This window comes from Oncorhynchus clarkii, chromosome 16, assembly GCF_045791955.1.
Source record: "Oncorhynchus clarkii lewisi isolate Uvic-CL-2024 chromosome 16, UVic_Ocla_1.0, whole genome shotgun sequence".
Lineage (NCBI taxonomy): Eukaryota > Metazoa > Chordata > Actinopteri > Salmoniformes > Salmonidae > Oncorhynchus > Oncorhynchus clarkii.
Window position 1 is genome coordinate 72,887,351 of NC_092162.1, and position 12,195 is coordinate 72,899,545.

General features: G+C 39.5%; 1 protein-coding gene across 1 annotated transcript in view; it reads right to left on the reverse strand.

Annotated features, from left to right (window-relative positions):
* LOC139367797 (FYVE, RhoGEF and PH domain-containing protein 1-like) overlaps positions 1–12,195 on the reverse strand; it is a 62,224-nt gene that overhangs the window by 22,530 nt on the left and 27,499 nt on the right. The window contains exon 7 of the mRNA XM_071106132.1: positions 10,438–10,496. Coding sequence (XP_070962233.1) covers positions 10,438–10,496 — 59 coding nt within the window. The remainder of the gene's footprint in view (positions 1–10,437; positions 10,497–12,195) is intronic.

Sequence of the window (12,195 nt, forward strand, 5' to 3'; positions counted from 1 at the left end):
GTCCTCTCCTATAACATTAGACTACTGTTCTGGTCCTCTTCTATAACATTAGACTACTGTTCTGGTCCTCTCTTCAATAACATTAGACTGTTCTGGTCCTCTCTTCTATAACATTAGACTTCTGTTCTGGTCCTCTCTTCTATAACATTAGACTACTGTTCTGGTCCTCTCTTCTATAACATTAGACTACTGTTCTGGTCCTCTTCTATAACATTAGACTACTGTTCTGGTCCTCTTCTATAACATTAGACTACTGTTCTGGTCCTCTTCTATGACATTAGACTACTGTTCTGGTCCTCTCTTCTATAACATTAGACTACTGTTCTGGTCCTCTCCTATAACATTAGACTACTGTTCTGGTCCTCTTCTATAACATTAGACTACTGTTCTGGTCCTCTCTTCAATAACATTAGACTGTTCTGGTCCTCTCTTCTATAACATTAGACTTCTGTTCTGGTCCTCTCTTCTATAACATTAGACTACTGTTCTGGTCCTCTCTTCTATAACATTAGACTACTGTTCTGGTCCTCTTTTATAACAGACTACTGTTCTGGTCCTCTCTTCTATAACATTAGACTACTGTTCTGGTCCTCTCTTCTATAACATTAGTCTACTGTTCTGGTCCTCTCTTCTATGACCTTAGACTACTGTTCTGGTCCTTCTATAACAGACTACTGTTCTGGTCCTCTCTTCTATAATAACCTGTTCTGGTCCTGTCTTCTATAACATTAGACTACTGTTCTGGTCCTCTTCTATAACATTAGACTACTGTTCTGGTCCTCTCTTCTATAACATTAGACTGTTCTGGTCCTCTCTTCTATAACATTAGACTACTGTTCTGGTCCTCTCTTCTATAACATTAGACTACTGTTCTGGTCCTCTCTTCTATAACATTCGACTACTGTTCTGGTCCTCTCCTATAACATTAGACTACTGTTTTGGTCCTCTCTTCTATAACATTAGACTACTGTTCTGGTCCTCCCTTCTATAACATTAGACTACTGTTCTGGTCCTCTTCTATAACAGACTACTGTTCTGGTCCTCTCTTCTATAACATTAGACTACTGTTCTGGTCCTCTCTTCTATAACATTAGACTACTGTTCTGGTCCTCTCTTCTAGAACATTAGACTACTGTTCTGGTCCTCTCTTCTATAACATTAGACTACTGTTCTGGTCCTCCCTTCTATAACATTAGACTACTGTTCTGGTCCTCTTCTATAACAGACTACTGTTCTGGTCCTCTCTTCTATGACATTAGACTACTGTTCTGGTCCTCCCTTCTATAACATTAGACTACTGTTCTGGTCCTCTTCTATAACAGACTACTGTTCTGGTCCTCTCTTCTATAACATTAGACTACTGTTCTGGTCCTCCCTTCTATAACATTAGACTACTGTTCTGGTCCTCTTCTATAACAGACTACTGTTCTGGTCCTCTCTTCTATAACATCAGACTACTGTTCTGGTCCTCTCTTCTATAACATTAGACTACTGTTCTGGTCCTCTCTTCTATGACATTAGACTACTGTTCTGGTCCTTCTATAACAGACTACTATTCTGGTCCTCTCTTCTATAATAACCTGTTCTGGTCCTGTCTTCTATAACATTAGACTACTGTTCTGGTCCTCTTCTATAACATTAGACTGTTCTGGTCCTCTCTTCTATAACATTAGACTACTGTTCTGGTCCTCTCTTCTATAACATTAGACTACTGTTCTGGTCCTCTCCTATAACATTAGACTACTGTTCTGGTCCTCTCTTCTATAACATTAGACTACTGTTCTGGTCCTCCCTTCTATAACAGACTACTGTTCTGGTCCTCTCTTCTATAACATTAGACTACTGTTCTGGTCCTCTCTTCTATAACATTAGACTACTGTTCTGGTCCTCTCTTCTATAACATTAGACTACTGTTCTGGTCCTCTCTTCTATAACATCAGACTACTGTTCTGGTCCTCTCTTCTATAACATTAGACTACTGTTCTGGTCCTCTCTTCTATAACATTAGACTACTGTTCTGGTCCTCTTCTATAACATTAGACTACTGTTCTGGTCCTCTCTTCTATAACATTAGACTACTGTTCTGGTCCTCTCTTCTATAACATTAGACTACTGTTCTGGTCCTCTTCTATAACATTAGACTACTGGTCTGGTCCTCTCTTCTATAACATTAGACTACTGTTCTGGTCCTCTCTTCTATAACATTAGACTACTGTTCTGGTCCTCTCTTTTATAACAGACTACTGTTCTTGTCCTCTCTTCTATAACATTAGACACCTGTTCTGGTCCTCTCTTCTATAACATTAGACTGTTCTGGTCCTCTCTTCTATAACATTAGACTACTGTTCTGGTCCTCTTCTATAACATTAGACTACTGTTCTGGTCCTCTTCTATAACATTAGACTACTGTTCTGGTCCTCTCTTCTATAACATTAGACTGTTCTGGTCCTCTCTTCTATAACATTAGACTACTGTTCTGGTCCTCTCTTCTATAACATTAGACTACTGTTCTGGTCCTCTCTTCTATAACATTAGACTACTGTTCTGGTCCTCTCTTCTATAACATTAGACTACTGTTCTGGTCCTTCTATAACAGACTACTGTTCTGGTCCTCTCTTCTATAATAACCTGTTCTGGTCCTGTCTTCTATAACATTAGACTACTGTTCTGGTCCTCTTCTATAACATTAGACTACTGTTCTGGTCCTCTTCTATAACATTAGACTACTGTTCTGGTCCTCTCTTCTATAACATTAGACTGTTCAGGTCCTCTCTTCTATAACATTAGACTACTGTTCTGGTCCTCTCTTCTATAACATTAGACTACTGTTCTAGTCCTCTCCTATAACATTAGACTACTGTTCTGGTCCTCTTCTATAACATTAGACTACTGTTCTGGTCCTCTCTTCTATAACATTATACTGTTCTGGTCCTCTCTTCTATAACATTAGACTACTGTTCTGGTCCTCTCTTCTATAACATTAGACTACTGTTCTGGTCCTCTCTTCTATAACATTAGACTACTGTTCTGGTCCTCTTCTATAACAGACTACTGTTCTGGTCCTCTCTTCTATAACATTAGACTACTGTTCTGGTCCTCTCTTCTATAACATTAGACTACTGTTCTGGTCCTCTTCTATAACATTAGACTACTGTTCTGGTCCTCTCTTCTATAACATTAGACTACTGTTCTGGTCCTCTTCTATAACATTAGACTACTGTTCTGGTCCTCTTCTATAACAGACTACTGTTCTGGTCCTCTCTTCTATAACATTAGACTACTGTTCTGGTCCTCTCTTCTATAACATCAGACTACTGTTCTGGTCCTCTCTTCTATAACGTTAGACTACTGTTCTGGTCCTCTCTTATATAACAGACTACTGTTCTGGTCCTCTTCTATAACAGACTACTGTTCTGGTCCTCTCTTCTATAACATTAGACTACTGTTCTGGTCCTCTCTTCTATAACATTAGACTACTGTTATGGTCCTCTCTTCTATAACATTAGACTACTGTTCTGGTCCTCTCTTCTATAACAGACTACTGTTCTGTTCCTCTTCTATAACATTAGACTACTGTTCTGGTCCTCTCTTCTATAACATTAGACTACTGTTCTGGTCCTCTCTTCTATAACATTAGACTACTGTTCTGGTCCTTCTATAACATTAGACTACTGTTCTGGTCCTCTTCTATAACATTAGACTACTGTTCTGGTCCTCTTCTATAACATTAGACTACTGTTCTGGTCCTCTCTTCTATAACATTAGACTGTTCTGGTCCTCTCTTCTATAACATTAGACTACTGTTCTGGTCCTCTCTTCTATAACATTAGACTACTGTTCTGGTCCTCTCTTCTATAACATTAGACTACTGTTCTGGTCCTCTCTTCTATAACATTAGACTACTGTTCTGGTCCTTCTATAACAGACTACTGTTCTGGTCCTCTCTTCTATAATAACCTGTTCTGGTCCTGTCTTCTATAACATTAGACTACTGTTCTGGTCCTCTTCTATAACATTAGACTACTGTTCTGGTCCTCTTCTATAACATTAGACTACTGTTCTGGTCCTCTCTTCTATAACATTAGACTGTTCAGGTCCTCTCTTCTATAACATTAGACTACTGTTCTGGTCCTCTCTTCTATAACATTAGACTACTGTTCTAGTCCTCTCCTATAACATTAGACTACTGTTCTGGTCCTCTTCTATAACATTAGACTACTGTTCTGGTCCTCTCTTCTATAACATTATACTGTTCTGGTCCTCTCTTCTATAACATTAGACTACTGTTCTGGTCCTCTCTTCTATAACATTAGACTACTGTTCTGGTCCTCTCTTCTATAACATTAGACTACTGTTCTGGTCCTCTTCTATAACAGACTACTGTTCTGGTCCTCTCTTCTATAACATTAGACTACTGTTCTGGTCCTCTCTTCTATAACATTAGACTACTGTTCTGGTCCTCTTCTATAACATTAGACTACTGTTCTGGTCCTCTTCTATAACAGACTACTGTTCTGGTCCTCTCTTCTATAACATTAGACTACTGTTCTGGTCCTCTCTTCTATAACATCAGACTACTGTTCTGGTCCTCTCTTCTATAACGTTAGACTACTGTTCTGGTCCTCTCTTATATAACAGACTACTGTTCTGGTCCTCTTCTATAACAGACTACTGTTCTGGTCCTCTCTTCTATAACATTAGACTACTGTTCTGGTCCTCTCTTCTATAACATTAGACTACTGTTATGGTCCTCTCTTCTATAACATTAGACTACTGTTCTGGTCCTCTTCTATAACATTAGACTACTGTTCTGGTCCTCTCTTCTATAACATTAGACTACTGTTCTGGTCCTCTCTTCTATAACATTAGACTACTGTTCTGGTCCTCTCTTCTATAACATTAGACTACTGTTCTGGTCCTCTCTTCTATAACATTAGACTACTGTTCTGGTCCTTCTATAACAGACTACTGTTCTGGTCCTCTCTTCTATAATAACCTGTTCTGGTCCTGTCTTCTATAACATTAGACTACTGTTCTGGTCCTCTTCTATAACATTAGACTACTGTTCTGGTCCTCTTCTATAACATTAGACTACTGTTCTGGTCCTCTCTTCTATAACATTAGACTGTTCAGGTCCTCTCTTCTATAACATTAGACTACTGTTCTGGTCCTCTCTTCTATAACATTAGACTACTGTTCTAGTCCTCTCCTATAACATTAGACTACTGTTCTGGTCCTCTTCTATAACATTAGACTACTGTTCTGGTCCTCTCTTCTATAACATTATACTGTTCTGGTCCTCTCTTCTATAACATTAGACTACTGTTCTGGTCCTCTCTTCTATAACATTAGACTACTGTTCTGGTCCTCTCTTCTATAACATTAGACTACTGCTCTGGTCCTCTTCTATAACAGACTACTGTTCTGGTCCTCTCTTCTATAACATTAGACTACTGTTCTGGTCCTCTCTTCTATAACATTAGACTACTGTTCTGGTCCTCTTCTATAACATTAGACTACTGTTCTGGTCCTCTTCTATAACAGACTACTGTTCTGGTCCTCTCTTCTATAACATTAGACTACTGTTCTGGTCCTCTCTTCTATAACATCAGACTACTGTTCTGGTCCTCTCTTCTATAACGTTAGACTACTGTTCTGGTCCTCTCTTATATAACAGACTACTGTTCTGGTCCTCTTCTATAACAGACTACTGTTCTGGTCCTCTCTTCTATAACATTAGACTACTGTTCTGGTCCTCTCTTCTATAACATTAGACTACTGTTATGGTCCTCTCTTCTATAACATTAGACTACTGTTCTGGTCCTCTCTTCTATAACAGACTACTGTTCTGTTCCTCTTCTATAACATTAGACTACTGTTCTGGTCCTCTCTTCTATAACATTAGACTACTGTTCTGGTCCTCTCTTCTATAACATTAGACTACTGTTCTGGTCCTTCTATAACATTAGACTACTGTTCTGGTCCTCTTCTATAACATTAGACTACTGTTCTGGTCCTCTTCTATAACATTAGACTACTGTTCTGGTCCTCTCTTCTATAACATTAGACTGTTCTGGTCCTCTCTTCTATAACATTAGACTACTGTTCTGGTCCTCTCTTCTATAACATTAGACTACTGTTCTGGTCCTCTCTTCTATAACATTAGACTACTGTTCTGGTCCTCTCTTCTATAACATTAGACTACTGTTCTGGTCCTTCTATAACAGACTACTGTTCTGGTCCTCTCTTCTATAATAACCTGTTCTGGTCCTGTCTTCTATAACATTAGACTACTGTTCTGGTCCTCTTCTATAACATTAGACTACTGTTCTGGTCCTCTTCTATAACATTAGACTACTGTTCTGGTCCTCTCTTCTATAACATTAGACTGTTCAGGTCCTCTCTTCTATAACATTAGACTACTGTTCTGGTCCTCTCTTCTATAACATTAGACTACTGTTCTAGTCCTCTCCTATAACATTAGACTACTGTTCTGGTCCTCTTCTATAACATTAGACTACTGTTCTGGTCCTCTCTTCTATAACATTATACTGTTCTGGTCCTCTCTTCTATAACATTAGACTACTGTTCTGGTCCTCTCTTCTATAACATTAGACTACTGTTCTGGTCCTCTCTTCTATAACATTAGACTACTGTTCTGGTCCTCTTCTATAACAGACTACTGTTCTGGTCCTCTCTTCTATAACATTAGACTACTGTTCTGGTCCTCTCTTCTATAACATTAGACTACTGTTCTGGTCCTCTTCTATAACATTAGACTACTGTTCTGGTCCTCTTCTATAACAGACTACTGTTCTGGTCCTCTCTTCTATAACATTAGACTACTGTTCTGGTCCTCTCTTCTATAACATCAGACTACTGTTCTGGTCCTCTCTTCTATAACGTTAGACTACTGTTCTGGTCCTCTCTTATATAACAGACTACTGTTCTGGTCCTCTTCTATAACAGACTACTGTTCTGGTCCTCTCTTCTATAACATTAGACTACTGTTCTGGTCCTCTCTTCTATAACATTAGACTACTGTTATGGTCCTCTCTTCTATAACATTAGACTACTGTTCTGGTCCTCTCTTCTATAACAGACTACTGTTCTGTTCCTCTTCTATAACATTAGACTACTGTTCTGGTCCTCTCTTCTATAACATTAGACTACTGTTCTGGTCCTCTCTTCTATAACATTAGACTACTGTTCTGGTCCTTCTATAACAGACTACTGTTCTGGTCATCTCTTCTATAATAACCTGTTCTGGTCCTGTCTTCTATAACATTAGACTGTTCTGGTCCTCTCTTCTATAACATTAGACTACTGTTCTGGTCCTCTCTTCTATAACAGACTACTGTTCTGTTCCTCTTCTATAACATTAGACTACTGTTCTGGTCCTCTCTTCTATAACATTAGACTACTGTTCTGGTCCTCTCTTCTATAACATTAGACTACTGTTCTGGTCCTTCTATAACAGACTACTGTTCTGGTCATCTCTTCTATAATAACCTGTTCTGGTCCTGTCTTCTATAACATTAGACTGTTCTGGTCCTCTCTTCTATAACATTAGACTACTGTTCTGGTCCTCTCTTCTATAACATTAGACTACTGTTCTGGTCCTCTCTTCTATAACATTAGACTACTGTTCTGGTCCTCTCCTATAACATTAGACTACTGTTCTGGTCCTCTTCTATAACATTAGACTACTGTTCTGGTCCTCTCTTCAATAACATTAGACTGTTCTGGTCCTCTCTTCTATAACATTAGACTTCTGTTCTGGTCCTCTCTTCTATAACATTAGACTACTGTTCTGGTCCTCTCTTCTATAACATTAGACTACTGTTCTGGTCCTCTTCTATAACATTAGACTACTGTTCTGGTCCTCTTCTATAACATTAGACTACTGTTCTGGTCCTCTTCTATGACATTAGACTACTGTTCTGGTCCTCTCTTCTATAACATTAGACTACTGTTCTGGTCCTCTCCTATAACATTAGACTACTGTTCTGGTCCTCTTCTATAACATTAGACTACTGTTCTGGTCCTCTCTTCAATAACATTAGACTGTTCTGGTCCTCTCTTCTATAACATTAGACTTCTGTTCTGGTCCTCTCTTCTATAACATTAGACTACTGTTCTGGTCCTCTCTTCTATAACATTAGACTACTGTTCTGGTCCTCTTTTATAACAGACTACTGTTCTGGTCCTCTCTTCTATAACATTAGACTACTGTTCTGGTCCTCTCTTCTATAACATTAGACTACTGTTCTGGTCCTCTCTTCTATAACATTAGTCTACTGTTCTGGTCCTCTCTTCTATGACCTTAGACTACTGTTCTGGTCCTTCTATAACAGACTACTGTTCTGGTCCTCTCTTCTATAATAACCTGTTCTGGTCCTGTCTTCTATAACATTAGACTACTGTTCTGGTCCTCTTCTATAACATTAGACTACTGTTCTGGTCCTCTCTTCTATAACATTAGACTGTTCTGGTCCTCTCTTCTATAACATTAGACTACTGTTCTGGTCCTCTCTTCTATAACATTAGACTACTGTTCTGGTCCTCTCTTCTATAACATTCGACTACTGTTCTGGTCCTCTCCTATAACATTAGACTACTGTTTTGGTCCTCTCTTCTATAACATTAGACTACTGTTCTGGTCCTCCCTTCTATAACATTAGACTACTGTTCTGGTCCTCTTCTATAACAGACTACTGTTCTGGTCCTCTCTTCTATAACATTAGACTACTGTTCTGGTCCTCTCTTCTATAACATTAGACTACTGTTCTGGTCCTCTCTTCTAGAACATTAGACTACTGTTCTGGTCCTCTCTTCTATAACATTAGACTACTGTTCTGGTCCTCTCTTCTATAACATTAGACTACTGTTCTGGTCCTTCTATAACAGACTACTGTTCTGGTCCTCTCTTCTATAACATTAGACTACTGTTCTGGTCCTCCCTTCTATAACATTAGACTACTGTTCTGGTCCTCTTCTATAACAGACTACTGTTCTGGTCCTCTCTTCTATAACATCAGACTACTGTTCTGGTCCTCTCTTCTATAACATTAGACTACTGTTCTGGTCCTCTCTTCTATGACATTAGACTACTGTTCTGGTCCTTCTATAACAGACTACTATTCTGGTCCTCTCTTCTATAATAACCTGTTCTGGTCCTGTCTTCTATAACATTAGACTACTGTTCTGGTCCTCTTCTATAACATTAGACTGTTCTGGTCCTCTCTTCTATAACATTAGACTACTGTTCAGGTCCTCTCTTCTATAACATTAGACTACTGTTCTGGTCCTCTCCTATAACATTAGACTACTGTTCTGGTCCTCTCTTCTATAACATTAGACTACTGTTCTGGTCCTCCCTTCTATAACAGACTACTGTTCTGGTCCTCTCTTCTATAACATTAGACTACTGTTCTGGTCCTCTCTTCTATAACATTAGACTACTGTTCTGGTCCTCTCTTCTATAACATTAGACTACTGTTCTGGTCCTCTCTTCTATAACATCAGACTACTGTTCTGGTCCTCTCTTCTATAACATTAGACTACTGTTCTGGTCCTCTCTTCTATAACATTAGACTACTGTTCTGGTCCTCTTCTATAACATTAGACTACTGTTCTGGTCCTCTCTTCTATAACATTAGACTACTGTTCTGGTCCTCTCTTCTATAACATTAGACTACTGTTCTGGTCCTCTTCTATAACATTAGACTACTGGTCTGGTCCTCTCTTCTATAACATTAGACTACTGTTCTGGTCCTCTCTTCTATAACATTAGACTACTGTTCTGGTCCTCTCTTTTATAACAGACTACTGTTCTTGTCCTCTCTTCTATAACTTTAGACTACTGTTCTGGTCCTCTCTTCAGCTCTCCAGCTGGTCTCTTATTCAATTAAGCTCCCACATTGTCCTTTTTGCCTCATTGGATCGATGTAAACTGTTTCTGCTCAAGTTTCTTAAAGCATTTGGCGATTGGCGTGTATTTGGAGCGTTACAGTTAAGCCCCAAAGCTTAAAGGCTTCAGCTACGCGTTTGTCACAGCTATAGTGCAATTGTTTACTTTTGTGTTGTGTTGTGCCTTTGCCGGCATTAATTGATTTTTGTTGTTGTTGAGTTTGCCCCACCAAGATTTACATGCTAAAATCTTAATTGGTTATGAATCAACATACAGATCACTAGTGAGGGCGGGTTCTGCAGTGTGAACTGTGAAAGGACTCACCATCTTTCTGATGGCTGTGTTGGAGTGCTCTGCAGTGTGAAAGGACTCACCATCTTTCTGATGGCTGTGTTGGAGTGCTCTGCAGTGTGAAAGGACTCACCATCTTTCTGATGGCTGTGTTGGAGTGCTCTGCAGTGTGAAAGGACTCACCATCTTTCTGATGGCTGTGTTGGAGTGCTCTGCAGTGTGAAAGGACTCACCATCTTTCTGATGGCTGTGTTGGAGTGCTCTGCCGCTGTGGCGATCAACTCCAGAGATTCTGAAAAGACACAAGAGACTTTGTTACGACAACAAAAAATATTCCTGCATTTCCCTTGAATTAATTGGAAGTAATAATATTAAAAAAACATTTGTATAATAATATATTTTATTTGTATAGCTCTTTTCATATCATAGAGCACTCAAACTCAACTCTGGACCTCGAAGCCAGTTCCACTTAATTTTTTTAATTAGACCAGTGACATCACTAATTAGACCAGTGACATCACTAATTAGACCAGTGACACCAGGCGTGTGGAATTAATTATCAGGTAAAACAGAAAACCAACAAGCTCCGGACCTCATAGGGTAAGAGTTGAATACTCCTGGCATTGCGAGTCTCAGACTGGTTCACAATTGGACGAAAACATAGAGTTAGAAAGAGAGCCTGTCAAGCCAAATAGTGTCCACCTGCCAAAAAAGTATCTCCCCTTGCATTATAATGGGATTCAATGAACTCTGTCTTTCGTTGCTCGGAATGTTGCTGGAACTTGCAAAATTCTGACCGGATTACGTAATGAACCAAAGCACCCGTTGCTATGTTGGTTGCTTGGGCTCTATTTTTTGCCCTGTAGTGGTCGCGGAGGACGGCTGATGCGGGCAGTTCTAGTTCACCTCATAAAAGCTTGCTTGGTTAATGCGCAAATTTATTACCTCAGAATCGCTCTCCAAGGACAGTGTTTTTGACGGTGACTACCTGCTGAGTACTTACTGACTACCTGCTGACTACCTGTTGACTACCTGCTGACTACCTACTGACTACCTACTGACTACCCGCTGACTACCTGCTGACTATCTGCTGACTACCTGCTGACTACCTACTGACTACCTACTGACTACCTGCTGACTGAAAAGACTGAAAAGAGAACACTCTTTCTTTAACCTACAGTGCCTTGCGAAAGTATTCGGCCCCCTTGAACTTTGAGACCTTTTGCCACATTTCAGGCTTCAAACATAAAGATTTAAAACTGTATTTTTTTGTGAAGAATCAACAACAAGTGGGACACAATCATGAAGTGGAACGACATTTATTGGATATTTCAAACTATTTTAACAAATCAAAAACTGAAAAATTGGGCGTGCAAAATTATTCAGCCCCCTTAAGTTAATACTTTGTAGCGCCACCTTTTGCTGCGATTACAGCTGTAAGTCGCTTGGGGTATGTCTCTATCAGTTTTGCACATCGAGAGACTGACATTTTTTCCCATTCCTCCTTGCAAAACAGCTCGAGCTCAGTGAGGTTGGATGGAGAGCATTTGTGAACAGCAGTTTTCAGTTCTTTCCACAGATTCTCGATTGGATTCAGGTCTGGACTTTGACTTGGCCATTCTAACACCTGGATATGTTTATTTTTGAACCATTCCATTGTAGATTTTGCTTTATGTTTTGGATCATTGTCTTGTTGGAAGACAAATCTCCGTCCCAGTCTCAGGTCTTTTGCAGACTCCATCAGGTTTTCTTCCAGAATGGTCCTGTATTTGGCTCCATCCATCTTCCCATCAATTTTAACCATCTTCCCTGTCCCTGCTGAAGAAAAGCAGGCCCAAACCATGATGCTGCCACCACCATGTTTGACAGTGGGGATGGTGTGTTCAGCTGTGTTGCTTTTACGCCAAACATAACGTTTTGCATTGTTGCCAAAAAGTTCAATTTTGGTTTCATCTGACCAGAGCACCTTCTTCCACATGTTTGGTGTGTCT